This window comes from Anomalospiza imberbis, chromosome 5 (genome assembly GCF_031753505.1).
Source record: "Anomalospiza imberbis isolate Cuckoo-Finch-1a 21T00152 chromosome 5, ASM3175350v1, whole genome shotgun sequence".
Taxonomy (NCBI): Eukaryota; Metazoa; Chordata; class Aves; order Passeriformes; family Viduidae; genus Anomalospiza; species Anomalospiza imberbis.
In genome coordinates this window covers 38,377,274-38,399,360 of record NC_089685.1, presented here as the reverse complement: position 1 = coordinate 38,399,360, position 22,087 = coordinate 38,377,274, and the positions used below count along the sequence as shown (strand labels likewise).

Below are 22,087 nucleotides of genomic sequence, written 5' to 3'. Positions count from 1 at the left end.
GGCCGTAACTGACCGTTTTGACTTCCATTCTGATTGTACAGAAAATGTAGAATCCAGAAATGTAGATTATAAATCCAGAAAATGTAGATTAGATTTTTGACACACAGGTCAGGGACATGATGCAGCAGGTTACTGGAGCAAGCATTCAGTTTCTACCCAGCAAAATCTTTATTTCACCTATATTGTTATTTTCAGATAAATTATGGCCAGTTATTTATACACACTAATTAAAAGCATTGAAAATTAAACCCAGTGCTGTTATTATTATAATTAAAAAATAATATGAGAAGTTAATTTAAGGAAACATAGAAAGTTGAAGAGTGCAGTGTATGTAATTTATTCAGTGAAAAAAATGGTTTTCTGAATATCCTAAATGAGAATTATTGGTCTTAATAAAAAGTCAGTGGAAAACTGTATAATAGGCTTGATTTGATGGGAAGAGTTCTTGAAAACAGAATGGTGTTTGACAGTGAGATGAAAAGCTGTTAAGAGAGAATTAGTTATATAAGCTGAGCTATAAGAAGAATATATAATGTAGTTCTTTTGACCTAAACCCTGGAGTAGCACACTACACAATCATGTTCATTACTAACGAGTAAAACTCGAGTGATATTTCTTTCTTTTTTTGTAAAAGCTTACATTACACATCTGTTAAATATTTTAGTTAAGAGACTCATTCTGTGCCATTTTGATTTGCTGTATTTTTTATTTCTGTGGCACATGAACATAACTGCATAGTCCTGTTTCCTCCCCTTCCAGTGGTGCATATCATAATCCCTAGGTTGTAATCCTTAGGTTGTAATTACTTCATATTCTGTTCTGTAGATATTAATTTTGGTAGAGCATGCTGTGTGGTGCTTCTGATAAAATTAATAACATTACAGTGAAATAGTGCTAAATCAGTCCCAAAATCATGAATATTATTAAAAGGGTGAGTGTGTTGGGCTGGAATGTTGGAGAAGTATAGATTTGACTGACCAGGAATTCTTGGACAGGTGCACTTTTTGCTATGCGCCTAGGCCCAGAGAGTGGTGGTGATTGGAATTCCATCCAGCTGGAACCTGATCAGGAGTGGAATTCTCCAGGGTTTATTATCGGGGCCAGTCCTCTTCAGTACTTTCATCTGTGACCTGGCTGAGGGGATCTAGTCCACCCTCAGTCAGTTTGCAGGTAACACCAAGTTCAGCAGGAGTGTTGATCTTCTGGAGGGCAGGAAGGCTCTGCAGAGGGGTCTGGACAGGCTGGATCAGTAGGCCAAGGCCAACTGGATGAGGTTCAATAAGGCCAACTACTGGGTCCTACACTTGGGTCCCAACAACCCCAGGCGGTGCTACAGGCTGGGGACAGAGTGGCTGGAAACTGCCCAAGGGATAAAGTAGCTGAGGGTGCTGGTGACAGTGGGTGAACATGAGCCAGCGTGTGCCCAGGTGGCCAAGAAGGCCGATGGCATCCTGGATCAGCAATAGTGTGGCCAGCAGAACCTGGGCAGGGATTGTGTCCCTGTACTTGGCACTGGTGAGGCCACACCTTGAGTCCTGTGTCCTGGGTCTGGTTCTGGGCCTGCAAGAAAGACATTGAGGTGCTGGAGAATGCCCAGAGAAGGGCAACAAGGCTGGGGAAGGGTCTGGAGCACAAGTCCTGTGAGGAGTGGCTGAGGGAGCTGCTGGGGTTGTTTAGCCTGGAGAAAAGGAGGCTCAGGAGAGACCTCTCCTCCAACTCCCTGAAAGGAGGCTGTAGCCAGGTGGGGGTTGGCCTCTTCTCCCTGGTAACAGGGAACTGGACAAAAGGAAATGGCTTCAAGCTGAGCCAGAAAGGTTCAGGTTGGACATCAGGAAGAATTTTCTCACTGGAAAGGGTAGTTAAGCATTGGAACAGCCTGCCCAGAGAGGCTGTGGAGTCACCATCACTGGAAGCATTCAAGAAACAACTGGACATGAGAGCGTTATGGTTTAGTTGTCATGGTGGTGCTCAGTCAAAGGCTGGACTCAGTGATCTTGGAAGTGTTTTCCAACACAAATGATTTTATGGTGAAACATCAGAACAGGTTGTCCATTTTTCTACAAAATCTCTTAATTCCCAGCATTATTCATGCTCTTGATAGAAAATAGTGATGTTTTATTAGGAGTGGTTAGGCTATGGCATGTACCTTTGATATCCTCTGTGCAGTGAAAGCACTTCAAGGTGTCTAAGGGGAAATTGAATGTATTGTGGAGAATGTGGCTGTTTACCTATGTACACTGAAAAAATACGGTTTCCTTCTAGAAAAGGAAACCAAGCAAGCCACACCAGCCCCCCCAAAAAACCACCTATGCGCATGGCTTTAGCCACTGCTAGGTGAATAGCATTGGAGGATGTCCAGGTGATGATATGTCAGTAGAGTTTCTTGACTGAAATGTCTTCACTCAGGATAGGAATAATAATTGGAAAAATTACGAATCTGTATTGACCACCCAGAGGGGTAAAAGGTTTGTGTGACTGATGTAATACATAGAGGACACTCCCTCACTCTTAAGTCATCACTTTTAATTAAGTTTTGCTTCTCAACTTATGAGAGTTTAATTTTTTGATATTATTTTCATTCATTCATTCCAGATGAATCCATAGGGACAAAATTTACTGTCATATAAATTAAGTCTGATAAGTACTTCCTTATGTTGTTGCTGTAGTAACTTCTTTCAAGTCGTGCTATGTTGAAACAGTGATCCTGTATCTTAATGTATTGTTTTGAGCTGAAGTCATTATGTTCAAAACATTGTAGCTGATGTTAAAGAAGAGAAAGAAGGAACAGTGAATTTGAGGAACACTGTTCAGATTCCTTTGATAACAAGGAAGCAAATCCAGAATGCACTAACTGCTGCAATAACTCCACTGTTTAGGGCACTCCAGACTTTTAGAGTGTTATGTTAACGCCCTTGTAAATCATATTTTGTAAACTGCATTCTAGCACATATTTCTTGCCTTTTCTTCTTCTTTTCTATTTTGACATAAAAAAAATTGAAGCTTGACACAGTTCAGATAATACATACTGGTGGATAGCATGTGCATCTCATGTAACTGTTTAGTTGTATTTGTTCACAGATTGTTATATATTTTAATTAAATTATTCACCAATCCATTATTTTTCTCTCTTTTTACCTTTCCCCCCTCAGAGTGAGAGCCTTTCAAGGTATGTGCAATTTAAACAAAATAATTGGAATTGTTACACTTTCTGTCTGCATGTTGTCATTTTAAGTTCTTTATGTACAAATTCAGCTAAATCCAGTGGTTGGATTGAGCTTTCAAAGGCTATGATGATACTTACGTTTTGCATGAAGTATGATTGTGAAGCTACAGTCCTGCCATGTGTGGGTGGAATACTCCATGCGGGGGAATCTGTTGAACTATGTATTTGTAGTGCAGTGAAGGCAGGCTGGGCATTTCACAGAACATAACGGACACAGTACTGTGCCCTACCGATTTTTCATCACGGACCCAGCTTTTACAAAGAAGACAAGAGGTTTTTGTTGCCTCTCTTTTAGAATATCCTACTGAAAATCTTCTATGTAACCTCAAGAAAAATACAGCCTCTGAAAAGCACATTTCCTTAAGATTTGTTAAAGAAGTAAATGCTGAAATATTGATAATTTTTAAAATCATTTATTTTTGGACCAATAGCTTCAATTATTAGAATTTTATTGTGTTCTGACTGGTGAAAATATGTTAAATAAAACTGCTCTAACACATGATTAGTGAAGAGTGAACAGTGTGAAATTACTCTTAACTTTATTAATACAGGATTTTATTGAGTTATTAGGATAAAAACTGCTAAAGATTTGTTTCATCAGCTGTTTCTGTTGAAATGCTAGAATTCACAACAAATAGTTTTGAAATCCTGGTTGCTGTAATAAAACTTAAAATTCATCTAGGCCATTCATCTAGTGTTTTTTAAAACACTTAATTAAACTAATACACTTTTGAAAATATCTTCTTTATAAATAAAGAAGAATTAATCTAAGCTAGTTCAAAAGTATTTTAAGACATGTAAATATTTGCTTGCATTAAATATTTTAATGACATTTAAAATATGTCTCTGCATGCATTACTCTGCAGACTGAGCAATTTGAAAACATTTTCATCAAGAATCTTGAAGTACATAATAATAAATAATGAAGAACATAAAAATGAAATTTGCATCAAATTAGAAGACGGTAGTCTAACAACAATACATAATTGCATTTGGTTGTTTTCAGCTGGGTAGCAGCAAACTCAAAACGAGATACAGTCAGGGGTCTCAGTTTGGCTGCAAAGGCAAAGAAAAATCAGAATTTTTCTTTTACAGGTATGATACAGGATCGCTCAGCATGTCTGCAGGTGAACGTTATGATTCAGCACAGGGGCGATCAGGGTCACAGAGTTATCTTGAAGATCGAAAACCATACTGCAGTAGACTAGAAAAAGATGATAGCCCTGATTTTAAGAAGGTATCTGATTCAATAAGTTTTATGGAAAAATAGGGTTTCATTACTGCTTTTCTTAAGTTGTGTGAAAGTAGTCTCACTTTGCATCCGAAATGCTGCTTAAAGTAACTTAGCTGAATGGAGAAGCACAGCAACCACTACAGTGGGGAAAAATATACATTATGAAACAGCTTCTGACTTTTGTACTTTTCAAAGCAAGGGAGAAATCCAGAGGAGCCAAGATACAGTCAAATAAAAAAATAATATGATAGTATTATCATAAGAAAAGTATCATTAAAACTGATGTATGCATATGTGAAGACTTTATTATGTGTTTGCCAGCTTACATACCTATAAGGTAAAAATATGTTTAGCTCTTGTTTTAAAATAGAAGAGGAGTTTGTTTAAATGTTTACTGTGGTGGGGTAATCTGTGAAGTCTGAAGAAGAAAAGGTGGCTTTATTATGTGTAAGGTAAGTTGTGTGCTCCCTATACAAAGCTGGCTGTTTCTAGAAATATTTAGTAACAGTTCCTAACTGTGCTTGCTAATTTTAAACTTCTTTATTTTACTTCTTAGATTCTTAATGTATTTGTTAACTTTACTGTGGTTTGGTCATACTTTTGAAGATTTTTGGCTAATCTCACTATTATCTGATTTTTAAACAAATATTTTCTCTTAGCTTTATGAACAGATTCTAGCTGAAAATGAAAAACTGAAAGCACAGTTACATGACACCAATATGGAACTTACAGATCTTAAGCTACAGTTGGAGAAGACCACTCAGGTTTGTATAAAACAAAAAATCATGTACTTAACCAACAGTGTAGATAATAAACCAGAAGTACCTCAGGCTGTGGGCTGCTCTTGACTAGGCATCAGCCTTGTTTTTTATCCAAAGATGGGAATGGAGAATTTCTCTTTTTCTAAAAGAAAAGAGTGCAGCATTCTGGTCTTCAGCTGTGAACAAAACATGTGAGACTGCTTCCTGCCTACTTAAGTAGTAGTGGTTCTTACCAGAATGTATCTGCATGCAGCTTTTTTGCAGGATAGTAGTAAACACTTTCTGCATTGTTAAGCTTATATTCAAACTGACAGTCGGGGCTGCTGGCAAATTGGCATAACCTGCCAGTTCTTCCTGGCTGGTTAGATAACTTTATCTTGGAAATGAAGAGCAAATAATCATTCCTGTTACCAATAACTGCTGTCAGATAACAGTGCTGCATACAGTTATACAAGACACATACACTGGAATTAGATTTGTCTAAATTTGTCTACTCTTGCTTTAGAATGTTTCATATTGTTGGATCATATTTACCACAATTCACCTGAACTTAATTGTCTTTCATGTGTACCCTGCAAATGTTAGTGAAGAAAAATGCCTGTTTTGTAATGCTTTTAGATAGAAATACTGTGTTTTTCCTGTTAGCCAAAGGCTGTGTAGTGATTAAATAACAAATATGGTCACATAGTGACATAGTGAAAAAGTGCTTGATAAATCCAGCTTATTCTTTATTTCAGTGTTACTTCCCTAAACACACTTTAAAATGTTTTTGATTACATACTTCAGACAGAATACTAAAATGTCTAATTGTTTTTTTCCTCAGTTCTGTGTTGTGTCAATGTCTTCATCAATTTTGTGTTTCAGAGACAAGAAAGATTTGCTGACAGATCACTCTTGGAAATGGAGAAAAGGGTGAGTTTCTGTCAAAGAACTTTTAAATACTCCAGTTCAAGCTTTGTGTTAGCTGGTTTTGCAACCCCTGGTTTGGATATATTTTAGTAGGAACAGAAACCTTTCTTATAATATGCATTTTTTAGAAGATTTGGGTATTTTAGGTTTCAAAGTGGCAATGAATGTGAGATGGGAATTACTCTTAAGAGTTGCCTTTAGTTTGCCTGTTAGTTTGTGATAACCAGTTCCTAAACTCTGCTGCCCTCCAGGGATGTGCCACTTGTTCCATCTCATCCAAAACAATGTTGGCATTCCAGAGCGTTAAGCAGATTCATTGTGGCTCATTTTTTAACACATTTCCTATATTCAGAGAAGGTAATTTCCTCAGAGCTTTCCAGAGGCACCAATTATTGTTGGTAATGAGATAGCTGTTTCTGCTTCACAGACATGGGTCCTTAAACCTGCTAATGATATAAAATTATCTGTCTCTTTTCTTGAACTGTAGCTTTTTCCAGAGGAATATGATAATGGGGTAGGGGAAGAAAGTGGAAGAATGAGTAAACAATGCAGGAAGAGGGGCATCAGAGACACCCTAAATTGAATGGGAGTCATGCAGTGAATTCATATGCAAGAGAGACTACAAGAATTATTTCAGAAGTTGGACACATGATAATTTTAGGCTGTAATTTCATGCAAATTTAAAATCCAGCCCTGTAAAAGTTTAGTTTCACAGCAGTGTAAAGCAAACTACATTGATTTTGTGGTGGTCTTGGCTTCCTTCATTGACTCTAAACACCATGTGTTCTTTTCTTCTCCCTTGATCGTGGAGTGACACATTAGATACAAACTGGGGAAAAAAATTGACAGTAAGGAGTGATGTGATAAACATTTATTAATCCCTGGTAAATTTCATATTCGCTAGCCTTTTGTACTAATTTTCCAGTATTTTAGGTTTTATTTATACAAAACAAGTTTTAGTTACACAAAACTGTCCAGTATATAAACAGATTTTACGGGAGCACATGGAGACATAGAAATACTCTCAGGCACTTCCTGAAGTTTCATTATCTTTATCTTAATAGTCTCTGCACTTAATTGCTGCTGTTTAGCACGTATTTCTCTCTTTAACTTTTTTGGCATCCTACTGTGGGCAGTGATTTCATCAGTAGAAAGGTTTCAGTAGCAGATAATTGGTTTCTTCTTTGCTAGTACAACCACACAAGTGGGCATTTAATTATTTAATAGATGTAGCTGCGTCCATTAATGTGTGGGTTCCTAGGTAATGCCCAAAGTACTGCATAGATAGACATAATTTCAGTTTTAAATTGCTGCTTGGCTTTCTCCCAAAACAAGCCTTTGCATTACAACAACTGGCTTTTTTAGAAATTCTTGCACTTTTTTTTTAAGACATTCAGTCCAACAGTAAAATATCTTTCAGAAATGTTATTTTTCCTAAACGTATTAGTATTAAATCTAGTGGATAAATAATTAACTTAGTGATGTATGTATGTAACTTAGGTGCTGTATGGCTGAAGGAGGATTTACACAAAATTTGTACATCTGAATCTTGTTTATAATTACACTTCTTTTCAGATAGACATTTAAATGAGGAATACATTTATGATTGTATGTTTTTGTTGTTTAAATTTCACTTTGAATGTGACTGAAGCAGGATTCTCAGCTGCTAGTCATCAATAGCTGACCTCTAGAAATAAGCTTATTCAGCATTTCAAAATAATTTTAAAGATACCTTTTTCATGTGTAATGTAACAATAAAAATGCAAAAATTAAAAGAAATGGTAAGGCTTTTCTAAGTATACTTCTCCAAGTATGTGACTTCACTAAAATAAGATATAAACCTAAATATTTTCATATAAATTACATAGAGAAGAGGGAAAAAGTAAAGTAGTGATGAAAAATTGTAAGAAATAAAAGGCCAATAGAGAAAGAGCTGAATGCATCTTTGCACTATGACATTTTCCAGCTGAAATCTACCTTTTCAGTGAAGAAAATGAGAATATGTATTAAACCTAGATTTGCACAGTAGTAAAATTCAGAAAATACTGGCTTTGAATTTTATTTAAATTCACCCTTCAGAAGTGGGTTTCCATGATGTGACTTGGTAATACATTGTGAATATTGTTCATTTGAAAACTGTTTACCAGAAAGGGATTGTTTCCCTGGGGATGAGGGTACAGATCAGAGCACATGTGCAAGGTCCTAGCAATACATGGGCAAAAATAAGGGTTTCTTTAACACCCTGTCACTCTGCCAAATATGCTAATACTCCTTTGCAGAATTTTGTATGACGTGGAAATAAAACTTCAAACCAAAAGTTAAACTTATGGGTTTCAGTCTGGATTAGAATTCAGAAAAATATAGGTACCTTTAAACCTTTTTTTTCCCCAAATTTAGAATTCTTCATCTGGGAATTTAAACTGTGGAGAGGTGTATTTCTTTGTATTATTGAATATACAAATATATGCAGGCATATACATCTGGTTTTACTTCTTAAAAATTGTATAGCTCTGTGGGGGTCCATTTTCATATGTGAGTATCTGTCTAGGTCAGTCTGACTGCACAATCCTGTGGCTCATAGTTGCTTTGATACAAATACAAATGATTTATTGTATTTTATAAGATGGGAGATTAGCATGTATTTTTTCTTTTTTTGTGAATTACAAATGTTTCTTGATAGACCTTACAGAGTTGAGGAAGTATGTCATAAAATTTTAGACCTCATAGATTTCAAATACTTATCTCTGCGTCCAGGAAATAATCAAATAATACTGGGAAACTTTCTCAGTTAAACTGCAGTGCATTATTTCATTGGCATCCCTCAAACCGGTTCCTAGAAGAGTAAGCAGTTCAAGAAAAAGAGGAGCATAGCTTCAGATAATAGGAACAAAACAGTTTTACAAAGACTATTATACCTAGACCAGTCTATTTGTTTCTTTTGTATAATGTGAAGTATAAAAAGTCAGTTAAAGATTTTACTGAATTGGTTTTTATTGCTAAAAGACAAGCTCAACATGCTAGTTAAGCAAATACTTCAAAAGGATTAAGAATTTCTAGACATCTGAAATTATGAGGTTTGATCATTCATCTCTTGGTAATAGAAAAAATTGTTGAATATTGCTTAATATAAGAACACATCATATATGGTATTCTGTAAGACTAGTAGGTAACAGATAAAATTCTAAGTATTTTAAGACATTGTGGGATTTTTGTTAGTTACTTGTATCCCGTTAACTCACTGGTACTTATGCTCATTACAGTCATTATAAAAAAAGTCTTAATTTGAAGGAGTTAAGTACATTAAGTAGTAACAACTGCAGTAATATATGTATTACTCTGATAAAAATTAAAGTTGTTTGCTATAATGGGAAAATGTTGGGGTATAACTGCACTGTGATTAAACTAAATTCAAATGATTTATATCTGAAAGGTGTCCGGCAAGAGTCAGTATCTACTGGGCGGTATGATCTAACCAAAGTTTTACACACCTCAGTCAATGCTGCTTGCTGTTTGCATAACACCGTTGTATGCAGATGCATATGTCCACTTTGCAATAATCTGTTGCTTTTGCCTCTCACCCTCTGGAAAAAAAATCTGAATGTAGAGTACTGATACCTGCAGCTGCTTTTAAATGAGATACACTGCATCGTCTGACACAGGAAAGCAAGCAATCAAGCTATAAACCCCGAAATCTATTGCATTAGCTGCTGATCTGTCAGATGTGTTGAAAAATAGGTTTAATCAAAATAAGAATGTATCTGCACTGCAGACTGCAGTGTAGTATAGAAAACCCTAAGCTAACTTGCCATAAGCTGGCTTGGTTATATAATCAGTGCAATCGAGTTCATATACAAAGGATAATTTCTCCTGCTTCTTAGGTAAAAAGGGAAATAAAAGGAAAATTAAACTATACAAGAAATGCAGAAAATATTCAAGAAACATCTTCTCAAGAAGCAGCTGATCTCATGTAACTAGATTTCTTTGATACTGAGCTAAGTCCTGTAATGTCAGTTGTATCAACTGTTGCAGTTCGGAGTGTGGACAGATCCCACTGAGCTGAGACAGATGTTTCAGCTAACTTTGTTTGTCTGTGAAAGCTTATGCTTTTGTGCTTGTATCTTTTAATATTCTTGTTTGTTTCTGATAATTTTCTGCATTTCTTGGATATTAAGGTCTTACAAAAGCCTAGCTCATGAAAAATAAATCCAAACAAGTTGTACTGAAAACCTTTCTAAATTAGTGAAAAAGAAGGGGTATGTTTTGTAGGATTTTACATTAATTTCTATATCTCTTCCTCTTTGGATATTAAAATTCCATATTGACCAAATTTCTATGTATCACTGCCATCACAAGTTTTCTGTCCACACTATGCTTTTGGTTGTATGATCTTTGAAACTTGAAGTATTTCACTGTTACCACAGTATTTACAAGCTGTAATTTTTCAAACATTGTATTGTTCAGCATTAACACACATCTCCTGATTTAGGAAAGAAGAGCGCTAGAAAGAAGGATATCTGAAATGGAAGAGGAACTGAAAGTAAGTAAATTAGTACATTATTAATAACAAAGTGTATTATTATGTCAGTGAGACATGTAGTCTGGCAGTATTACTGGTTTCTATAATTTCACTAGAAAATAACTAAGTTACAGCTCGATGTCAGAGTCACTCCTGTCACACAGCTTGTAGCAAAGCTGTGGTGCTGGCATAAGCAGCCATATATGTACGATTGAGAAGAAGGTGCTGAGTTCTAGGATTCTATAACATGGCTAACAAGAAACATTCAGAGGTGGTTAGAATGAAACATATCTTAAGCTAATCAAGATGGAATTGCAGTCTACAATTTTGATGTGATACTCATAAGTTTTATTTACTAATTACTATTATTAAAATCCATTATTATTAAATAGTGGTAGCATATAATTGTATAGATATTTAAGCATTAAATGTTGTTTCAGTCTTTATCTCATGCTCTTTATTAATTAGATGGCATGTTACAATATCAAAAGAAAATCTTGTTTGTATAGTGTGAATCAGGTTTTACTTAACAAAATGCAGTAGGTAGAGTTGAGCTGTTGACAGATGAGTGACACGTACCGAATTGATTTCTGCTTTTTTCAACTATGTATATAATGAATCTCAGAGGCACTATTCTTTTTAAAATAAATTTCATTTCTGTTTGTTTGGGTTTTTTAACCAGTTTTTATTAATGTTAAACCCTCTGATATGATTAAGAAGGGTGAGAATTTGGGTGGGTTTATTTTCTATTATGTCCTTTCATGTAAACATTGGACATGGCCAACAAAACTCTTAGAATTTAAGTGGGATGTGAAAGTACCATTATTTTGAGATTTGATATTTATCACTGATTAACAAGAAGTTTCCTTTTAAACTTTCCTTTCATTTTTGAGCTCTCCCTGGTGCTTGGAAATGGCACTAACTTAATAAGTATTAAATTAATACTTTTCATTAAAATACATGCACCAAGTTCTGTTAAAGTAATTGAAGCTGACTGGCAAAAGAGCAGCTGTGATGCCTCTGGTTCCCTTGAATTCAGAACAAGATAGTCTGCTGTAAGGGAGGACACAAGGTCCGTGATTCCTTGAGGGGTCTTCAGAAGTGAAATACAGAAGAAAAAAACTGTGATAGAGGAGAATAATTGTCTACCTAAGAGTAGAAGACAGGATGTGAACTTCTAGGGAAAGCTAGGCTTCTGATAAAAATAGAGAATATGAATATATTGGTTTTTCCAAAAGTTTTTTTCAATAAGCAAGAAGTGAAAGTTTTGAATTAAAGATTAAATATTCTTCACACAGTTTGTTGCACAGTTGTTTAAAAGTATGTGTTATATGTGTCATTATGTACAAGGTTTTGAATAGGAGACTCAGTCTGTGCAATTAGGATGTTAAGTGAAGAATTCCAGGAATAGCTCTCATTGTTAATGCATCCTGAACTGTTTTGGAAAGCTGTGACTAATCACTACTGGTACTTAGATTGCTTTTCAAGAATGTGCCACTTGTTTGATACTTTCCTTTCACAGCAGCTTATTTACTTTAAACAGGACTGTCTCTTCTAAGTTTTCTTTCAGTTCTGCTCATCTAATATACATGTGGTTTTTTTTCTCATTTTCACTCCTATTTCTTTGATTCCTGCAGAACCTGCAACAAATAAAGCAGATTCAATCTTTGAAACACATAAATGAGCGACTGGTGACTGAGAATAGGGCCTTGACCCGAGTGCTTGCCAAGTTGTCAGGGTCCTGTAGGCAGCTGCGCTCTGTGGACTTGTAATTTCTTCCTTCTCCTTTGTTTAGCCAGGCAGGTGTTGACATTCAGTTTGTGCTTGGGCAGAATTTTACTATTAACACTTGTGTGTCAGAAACTGACTCAGTGCTGCTCGGTTCTGGAGGTGTGGCTAAAGCATGGTGCCCAGTGTACAAGCTAGAGGTGTTGCTCATGTGCTGGTATGGTGTGGTATTGCCCCTGCTAGCACTGATGCTTCTCCTTGAAGATAAATTGGCAAGGATCCAGGAGACCTTTGACTTGTTAAAATCTTGGCAACAACTGAAAGGATTTGGGTTTGCATGAGGATATACTAAAGTCAGTCTCTTGTTTTGATGTTTGTGTAAATACTCAAATAGATTTGCCTCTAGTTTTCTAACAAATTGAAATTAAGATTTGAACTTTCTTTCTGCAGTTTGGTTTAAGTGCATAGAGTTTAAAAAAAGTTTACTCTTAACAAAAAAAGGAGTGTTTGAGAACCAGTTTCAGTACTGTGCATTCCTGAACAGCTGCATTAGCAACCATTTTTCTTACATTTGTGTATTTCAGTGTTTCAGAGGGGACCAAAGTACTGTTTTTTCAGAAATGTATTTGAATTTCAAGTTGATTACTGTTTTCAAGTATTAGGATCCCATTTGAGTTGCCAATCCTTATTTTGATATAGACAATTTAAAACACGCAGTTCTAGCACAGAGTTAAGATTATTGATTTATATTGCTATATATATATAGGCATCCCAGTGTGGATGAGAGTCCTACAATACATTAATTGTAAAATCACAGACAAAAAAAAAAAAACACTGCCTAGTGTATCAGATTGGTTCAGACCCCTTCTGATAAAAGTATGAACTGCTTTGAGTTTCATCTTGGAAAACAATGCTAGTCTGTTGTTCTTAGTGTTATTGCAGGAATGTTTCAGAAACCCATGGAAGGTTCAAAACTTACATGAGGATAAAATGTGGTTTCATTCTACACCAAATCTATACGCCTTTCTTCCTCTTAAATATAACAAGTGTCTAGGCTGGAGTTTACAGTGAGCTTTTAAGATGTGTAGTTGAAAAAAAATAAACCAGCCTTCTGCACAGTGACTCTTGCTAAACTGCTTCCTTCCATTTACCCCCCCTTCCCACTTAGAAAGGAACACGATGAGCGTGCATTCTGCTCAGAATCTGCTCTCGGGTTTTCCCCACTAAGATGCCTGAAATAAAAAGGTTTATCCTTTTGCTTGGTGTCTTTCTGGAACTGGACTAACATTAGGATGTGGTGTTCCTGATCCAGGCCCTGCATTCCATAATGCTCCCTTGTGTTAACCCTTACTGAGGAAGTGAAGTCAGCTCACTGACCTGGCTGAAAACAAATTCCTTTATTCATAATAGTACTTGATCCAGCTCGCCCCAGTATTGTTGGATCATTAAATTAACTGTGCAGAAAGCAGCAGGAGCACACTGCTGCATGAGGAAGGAGACCAGTCCCTTTAGGGCTGTCCATCTTACATCATCAGCCTCAGCAAACAATGTGGTTTTTCAACACAGCTGAGCTAATCTAATGACTGCTGTCCACATCTACACATCCATATTGTTTTTTTTTTTTTGCTAGCACTGGCATTCCTTTAACCATGGTACGCCATTTGGGGTGTTAACCACAGAAAACCATTCAGTATTCCTCTCCATAGCAGGAGTTTTCAGTGGCAGGTCGTTGTGGAGCTTGAGTAGCCTGACCAGCAAAAGAGAAGCAATGGAAACACAGCAGGGAGCCTTGACAGTATGATGGTGGGTTAACAATAGCTGTGTGAACCGGTACTTCAGCAGTTCATGAGCTTTTTGTAATCTTTATTAATCAAGTTGTTTTGTGTGTACAGACTGGTAAATCCTCCAGCAAGCACAGACATGATTATTATTTTACAGATCTGAGATGGCTCCACATATGTCAGATGATTATTGAATCATAATTTGCTAAATTATAACACTGCAAAGTTACTAGCTAATCATGATACAGACAGACAAAACAGTGCATTTTTAATCAAATCTTACCACAGGAAGATACTTCACTATTTCAGTAAGAAGCAAATTGGAATTCAAAGTGCAGTATGCTACTGTAATTTTACTGAATTTACTACAAAGGTGTTTTTTTCTCCTTCTTGTCATGAAAAGTGTATGGTGTCACCTCACGAGAAGTTTGAGTACCCATAGAAATGCACTGCTCCAAGAGATTTCTTTAAATTATGTGGGGATTAGTATAAATGAGAAGTGTAAGTATTTCAGGTTACATGTGCTTATCCTTCCTGATGAATCTCCTGCTATTCACAGAACCATAGAATTATTTAGATTGGAAAAGACCTCTAAAATCATCAAATCCAACCAGTACCCCAGCATAACCACCCCTAAACCATGCTCTGTGTGCCACATCTACACATCTTTTAAATACTGCAAGTGATAGTGACTCTACCACTTCCCTGAGCAGTTTTGCTTGATAACCATCTTGGTGAAGAAATTTTTCCTACTATGCAATATAACCTCTCCTAGTGCAACTCGATGCCATTTTATCTTGTCATATAACCCTTTTATCTCTTACGAGTCTTCCCCTGTGCTCTAACAGACTCAAAACAAAAGAGAAAATATTTCCTTAAGACCTATTCTACCTATTAATTGAATCAGGATTAAAATCTACCTACAGAGATTTGCAGAAATATAATGGTACTGGATTATGTTAAAGATCTAATTTTGAACAGTGGATTTTGTTAAAGTAGTTTACTAGAAAATCTACCTCTCTGTGGGTCTGTCTCTGTGTAATTAACCATTCTGGGCTGCAGCTCCCTCCCTACTCAGTAGGGTGAAAGAGGACTGTGACATTCCTGGATTTATTTTGAGGCTTCATTGGAATGCACACACAACACTACTCAAGGTACCTATTTAACCAGTACAAAACCAGACTCCCTTGATTCCCTGTGCATGGCTAGATGAGGGTTGTTGTGGTTTCACCCAATACTTTTGGTATAAAATCTGTAGCAGAATGAAAAGGAGGAAGAAAAGCTTTTGGTTGGTTTGCCTGAACAAATGGCCGTTCCGTTGTTTGCAGACACATGCATGTTATCTGGATATGACCCCTATCTTGGACAACAGTAGTTATTTTTTACAGCTCAGACTTAAACAATAATGCTTGACAATTGCAAAAAGATCACTCATGTTGCCCAATTTCAAACATATTTACATAGTTTTTGAAAGTAATCAGCATTTTACAGCTGTTTTTGTTCAGAGCACAGCTCTCACTTGTAAGCTTCCCTGTGACTCTAAAGAGCTCAACTTAGGTGGCTTTCCCTAGGCTCATCCATAAAACAGTTGGAATCAAGGATAGCTGAATGATTTTTGACTATTCTAATTGTAGAGACCACTTTTTTCCTTCTTATGATCTCCTGTCAACTTTCTTTCACATAATTTGATATTTGCAGGGAAATAAACTAGAGATCTACAACCTCAGTCATTTTCAGTTCACCATCGTGATTCACTGTGAAAGAGTCTGCAGTTCAGTGAAGTGAGTGTGGACGGGAGATGTAGAAATGGAACCTCTAGTGCACAGTTAATTCACCCTGCATTTTTAAACTTCCTAGTTCTTTCTATTCCATTCATTCCATAATGTTCTGAATATAATGGGATTGAAAGTATAATTTTGCTTAAATAAAATGAAAATAAACTAGTGCCAAGAAAATAATGAAGAATAGGGTAACAGTTGTTACCTAGGTTGGTAGCTGAACTTCCTGCATACACTTGCATTTGAGGTTACTGAGTAACCACTGTGCAGGAATAGGCTGTTACCTCCTCTGTGAAACCCCTGCTACAATCCATAGGTGTAGTTTAGCTGTGAGTGTGATAGGTCGTTTGTTATCAGTGTGTGAATGTAAGTACAGAGAAGTGCTGAGATATTTTCTGGTTTCTCTGGAAGCTGAATTCTCCCAGTACCAACCTCTGTGCCCTGACTTGTCCTCCTTTCCTATCTGATCCAGTCCAACTCTCACCTCATTTGGCTTCTGCCTTGCAGCTTTTGTGCTTGTGTCACCTATCTCCTTTGGCAGCCATAACTTGCTGTTCCCTAACCTGTCTGCCTGAGTGTGTAGCCTGGTGTTGCTGTGATCTGTTTCAGTGATCTGATCTTGTGTGAACTATGCTATTTAGGGACATGATCTCAAATTACAGGATGTGTGCTTCAACATGACTTGGGAAGTGGTTGGAGGATTAATGCTATGAGCTAACAAGCTGAATCACACTCTATCTGATCAGGATGAAATCATCCAAGGGCACAGTGGTAGAGATGCTTAGCCACAGCATGTTTTTAGCATGTTTTTTGAAACTCTGCAAGTGCAGTATAGACAAGCCTCTTTAATTTGTTGGCAGTTAATTTCCCCCTGCCCCCTTCCTCCCCCCTGGAATTTGAAGTATTTCATTACTTTCCTCATGCTACTATAAATGCTTTTGTCAGAGGCTGGTCATCTGCACCACTGAGTTTTAGTGCATCTAGTCCAAGCAAATGAAAACTTCTAATCTCTAACCCTTAAATGTATCATGCTAAAAGGGGAGATTTTTCTGAACTGCTGATGTGAAGTGTGAGAACTGCCAGGATACTTAAGCTGAATAAAGATTTTGACTCATAGTCCTTGTCTAGTCTTGCTGCTTTTACTTGGGGTGTAACAGCAAATAACCACCATGTTTCATTTTTCATAGATGCTACCAGACCTGAAGGCAGACAACCAGAGGCTAAAAGATGAAAATGGGGCCTTGATCAGAGTTATAAGCAAACTTTCCAAATAAAAGGTTTACTACAGCAGCAAGTAACGGTATTGCACATCACTAGTAACTCCAGTGGACCATGGTATGGCAGTCACTGGAAGTGTGGGAAGATCCTTTGGAGACTGTCATTTTCAGATATCCTGCCAAACACCCTCTTACCTGTGTGTTTTTTTGTATCAAGATCATTGTTTCTGTTAAAATGCAGCTGCTGAGAAGATAAAATGACTGCGAAATCTTGTTTACAGCCACAGCATAATAAGGAAAGTATTCAAGGCCAGATACGCCTCAGATATTTAACCAGTAAGCCTTAGTTGTACATAAACACTTTACATCAACAAAAGCTTTCAGCTCTCACAGATGACAGTTACTCAATAATGTTTTTGTTGTGCCACAATTCCCATTTTTTTCCTATACTCAGTTTTTCTTAAAGATTTAAGTTTGGATTTTTTTCCCTTCTAATTTTTTGTGTACCAGATTTTCTTGTACAGTGTTTTCACAGCTTTACCATTTGCAGAGACCACACACCCTTTTAAATTACATAATTTGTGTAGCTAACTAGAGTTGTATTGTCCAACCACCTGGAACAGAGATGTTTGGTGGAACATTTGCTTTCACTGTTTGTGCAATATGCATTTACTTCCTATACAAAATGCTTTAAAAGTCAGTTGAAACTAGAAATATTTTAAGAGTCCTGTTTTCTGCCTTTATTGGTCACTTTAAAAAAAAAAGAAAAAAAAGAAGTTTGTAGTGAAAGACGTTAGATCCTGTAATCGTCACATTCATTTGAGCAGGTACTGAGTGATGCTGTATATATAAATGTGTACTGGTTTGATTTTTCAGACCACCACGTGGCATGCTTGAATATATTTCCCTATTGCAAATGTCTGTTAATGCAAATTAGGCTATCCAGAATAGTGTGTTTAACAAGGTTCGTTAATTTTTATGGTATAAAGAATTTAGACATTGTACATTGTATGGAGCCCTATCTTTACAAAAGGTCTAAACTATATAAAAACTTTATTATCTTTTTGTCCCTTTTTTTTTCATTTGATAGTGTTCACCATAATAAAAAAATGCATAAATATAACTGCTTCACTACATTTCACATACCTGTATTTATCTGAGTGCTGTCCAAAACTGTTGTGCTAGCCAAAGTAATGTACTAAATCATTTGAAAAGCATAACCCATTACACTCACAATAATGTTTATATGCACTGTTGTTGCCATGTGAGAAGGCATCCAATTTGATAACACCGTGTCAGACCATTTTATACATTTCAGTGGCCTTTAAAAACAAAAAAGTACTTAAGTGAAGATCATTTTTGTTAGGAACAGCTTTTATATTTTCACTAAACCATTCAAAATATGACATCCTATTGGCACATAGTTTATTGCCTAAAACCACTGAACAGATCAGCCATTAAAACAAATTGTACATTATAAAGCTTGTAGTAGTTATTGTATTATTGATTATATTGTATACTATATTAAATGTGAATTTGTACCCCTTCATTTAAAAAGGTTGTGTCCTACTGCCTACTTGGGGGGGAGGGAGGGTTAGCTTTACAGGAGTGGGATATGTTTTGGTAAGGAAGACATGATGTCCTCTCTCTGTTGATTGGTTTTTTGAAGATGTAAGGTAATGCTCTTACTACCAAGCTCAGGATTTTTGATTTTAAAGGTACACGGATAGTTTGAGATATCTTATTGTAATTGATCTGTATGAGAGGTGGGTCTGAACCATAGGGACTTCCATTGTCTTATGCTAACATAAAGAATTGAATGGCTGCAACATATTGAGTTCTGTTACAAGACAGTTAGGCATATTCTGGATTATATTTGGTAAAGTTTGGGTGCCTGTGAATGATTAAATACGTGTTTCTAATATTTTAGTGTTTTATATTTAGGTTATTTATTCTTTATATCTAAAAAAATGAATGGCTACTGTGCTATATTGATTTTATTGGTAGTACTGAGCAGACCTTGTATCTGCATGAAACTAGTTGCAAAACCCACTATTTTGGAAAAAAAAATGTATTTTGACATATACAAATAAAATGAATACAAAATATTTTAAATGTGTGAAAGTTTTACTGATAAGACATTGAAATTTGTTATGAATTTAAACCATGTTAAACTTTGCTATTTAAATTCTTTGGTGGGCATTTTTCATTCATTGCGTTACTTGGATGCAAGGTTCAAGTACCTTTCAAAGATTGTAATCAGATTGTGATTATTTGCACATCATTGTACATGCACATCTGTAAATGCAACAGTAAAAATGCCATATTTATGCAATCTGTAACAACTTGGACAAATGTTTATATATTTTACATAAACCTTTCTGTGTGCAGAATCTGAGAACCATTTTTTACATGATATTAACCTAATCTCACAAAGCAATTGCTAAACTTGTGTCATTGTCTTATTGTTCCTGATTGTGTTGAAGATCCATTACATCCCCAGAAAATCTATCTACAACAGAGAGAAAAATGGGTTGTGGAAGACTATTTTATTATTTGGGAGACTGTTTGCATGTAAGAAGTATATTATTTGCTGGCTGGTGACTCTGACAAGCTTCCTTAAATGACTAATGCCTTAAATGGTAATTCAAACCAGCAACTTTGATTTTCAGGGGACTTGTCACAATGTGGAAAGGGATCTCTGTGTCCAGAATTAACATCAAAAACAGAGGCATGGAAATAGCAGGTGTGGAGAGTGAAGAGGCAAATGGCCTGCCCAGAACCGCTCTAGCTGTGGAGGGAGCCATAACCTGGGGAGGAGGAAGGAGTGCAGTATGCTTAAGTGGGAGGAGAGTGCAGGAAGCATGGCTGTATAAGGACCGCCTGACCTTCGTGGCTCCAAACAATAGCAGTTACCTAGAAGGAAAAACTCAGGAGCTGGAATTTCATTTCTTGTCCACCTTGTCTCTTTTATAAACAATTTCCTCTGAACCTTCCTAATTCCTCAAACATACTGCTTTACTGCAGTGGAACATTTGCTGTTTCCTTGCCATCTCCCCAAAAAGCACAGCTACAATTCACAGTGTGCAGGTTAATGCGTTTGTTTACTGAGCACCAAGCACAAAATGTGAATCTTGGGATTCACTCATTTAGAAATACTGCCCTAGCTAAGCTTGGGTTGTGCTCACATGAACATTAAACTGGTATTAATCTTACCTGTCCAGTACTCCTGGCCACTGTTCATTTGCTGCCATAAGGGCAAATGGGTTGCCATACAAGGGTCCTCTCATTTCTATTTTAGGAAGAGTAGTTACTTGCATATGTTTTAGACAAGGAAAAAAGCATGCTTTTGGGTTTCTGAAGATACCTGCCTTAGGAGATGCGTGCTGAGGGAGAAATTTTAATTATTTCACCTCTGTCACACACAAATGGACTCCATCTGAGAAGGCTCATACCCCTGATAGCTGGCACAACCATGAGGTTTATAGTCAAGAGTGAAGGCATAATGCCAAAATATAATGGTAGACAGGAAATCTACACCAAAAAAGAACAGGGGGTGAGGAAGAAGTACACCATGATGTCAGACTAGGAAAGGAAGACCATGTCAGAAAATAAGTGGTTTGCATGGTGGCATCAGAACAAAATTGGCCCCAAGTGAAGAGTTTAATGCCAGGCCCCATCTCATCCAAACTCCTGATCAGAGAAATGTCCAGTGCAGCCAACAGTATGAGTTACAGCTCACTGCTGGCTCATAACACTGTTCAAATGAGGTATTAATTTATTTCTAAACTGAGTATGGAAATAATCATTACATTGACTTGTACTTGATCTGGTGATCCTGGAAGTGTCTTGACTTCCCACAGCTGGCTCTTTACTGTTCTTTTATGACCATCTTGAGGTATTACTCATCTCAGTAGCACATCAGCTCCTCAAGAAAGGAACATGGACCCTTTTGTCTCTGCCCTGCTGCTTGTGGTCTTGTGACAGAAGTATAAATGGAGGCGGCCAAATCTGCCACGCTGAAATGTGGTGCAGCTCTCGGTCCTGGGACGCTCCAGGCTGGGCCTCCCTAGAAGGAAGAGTGGGCAAGGGCTCTTGGCAGCTGAGGCTTCAAGCCTGTGCAGTATGGAAAGTGTAAGCAACCTCATTTTTAGTTACACTTAGAGTCACTCTTCACCTTTTAGTAGTACCTTCAGTTTTCTCTAACTTGACATGGTATAGTGTGGCCAGTAGTTAATGACAGCACTTTAATTGTGCAACTGAGGGATTAATAATGTTTTTTAGATGAAATTTAATTGGCAGTTACAATCCAGAGGACTGTTACAACAAAGCATGACACAAATTCACTATATAATACGCATTTTAAAAACCCAACAAAACTCCACAGCCATTACACAGTTTTTGGGGGAGGGTACTTTGAAAGAGACAGAAGAAACAATTGTCAGTGCATTGTAGGGGGTTGCTTTCCCACTTGCTTTAGAGATTCTGTTGAACAGTTCTGTTGCAGCTCTGCTGGTCACCTCTGTGAAATTACAGGTTTTTTTCCCACATAGGGATAGCCAGTCTGCTGGGGAGCAGAAGAAATGCTCTTTAAGTTTTTCAGAAGCAGCTCTTGCTATTCATGGTTATGTACACACTGTTACATTTAGCTGTGGTGATTCAGCTTCCTCAAGTTCTTAAATCAAAGCCACATGAGTGAAAAAATGCTGGCAACTGGAGTTGCTTGCTTTACATTTGTTTTGATTGCAGGAGCCACAGTGGAGCTGGTTAGAGAATAATAGCAAATAATATTTTGCTCGGCCTCAATATAGATGTAAAATAAGACTAGAACTTACGTGACAGGTGACTGCAGGTTCCTGCGCCAAACACAGAATTATAAAGCAAAACAAAACCTCCCAAACTTACAATTAATTGCTCACTTAAAAGGGAGACCTGCTGCC

The 22,087-nt window shown here is 36.8% G+C and overlaps 1 protein-coding gene across 5 annotated transcripts in view; it reads left to right on the top strand.

The window, feature by feature from the left end:
• The window catches only part of PPP1R12A (protein phosphatase 1 regulatory subunit 12A), a 112,580-nt gene extending 93,325 nt beyond the window's left edge, over positions 1 to 19,255 (top strand). For 3 of the 5 annotated variants that reach the window (XM_068190300.1, XM_068190297.1, XM_068190296.1), the window contains 6 exons: positions 3,150 to 3,166; positions 4,319 to 4,460; positions 5,117 to 5,221; positions 6,083 to 6,130; positions 10,614 to 10,664; positions 17,118 to 19,255. In XM_068190300.1, the coding sequence (XP_068046401.1) occupies positions 3,150 to 3,166; positions 4,319 to 4,460; positions 5,117 to 5,221; positions 6,083 to 6,130; positions 10,614 to 10,664; positions 17,118 to 17,204 (450 nt within the window). In that variant the 3' untranslated portion in view covers positions 17,205 to 19,255. Of the gene's footprint in view, positions 1 to 3,149; positions 3,167 to 4,318; positions 4,461 to 5,116; positions 5,222 to 6,082; positions 6,131 to 9,557; positions 9,589 to 10,613; positions 10,665 to 12,280; positions 12,681 to 17,117 lie in introns of those variants that run through there. The other 2 variants (XM_068190298.1, XM_068190301.1) reach the window with 2 other exon arrangements.
• Positions 19,256 to 22,087: the final 2,832 nt, after the last annotated feature.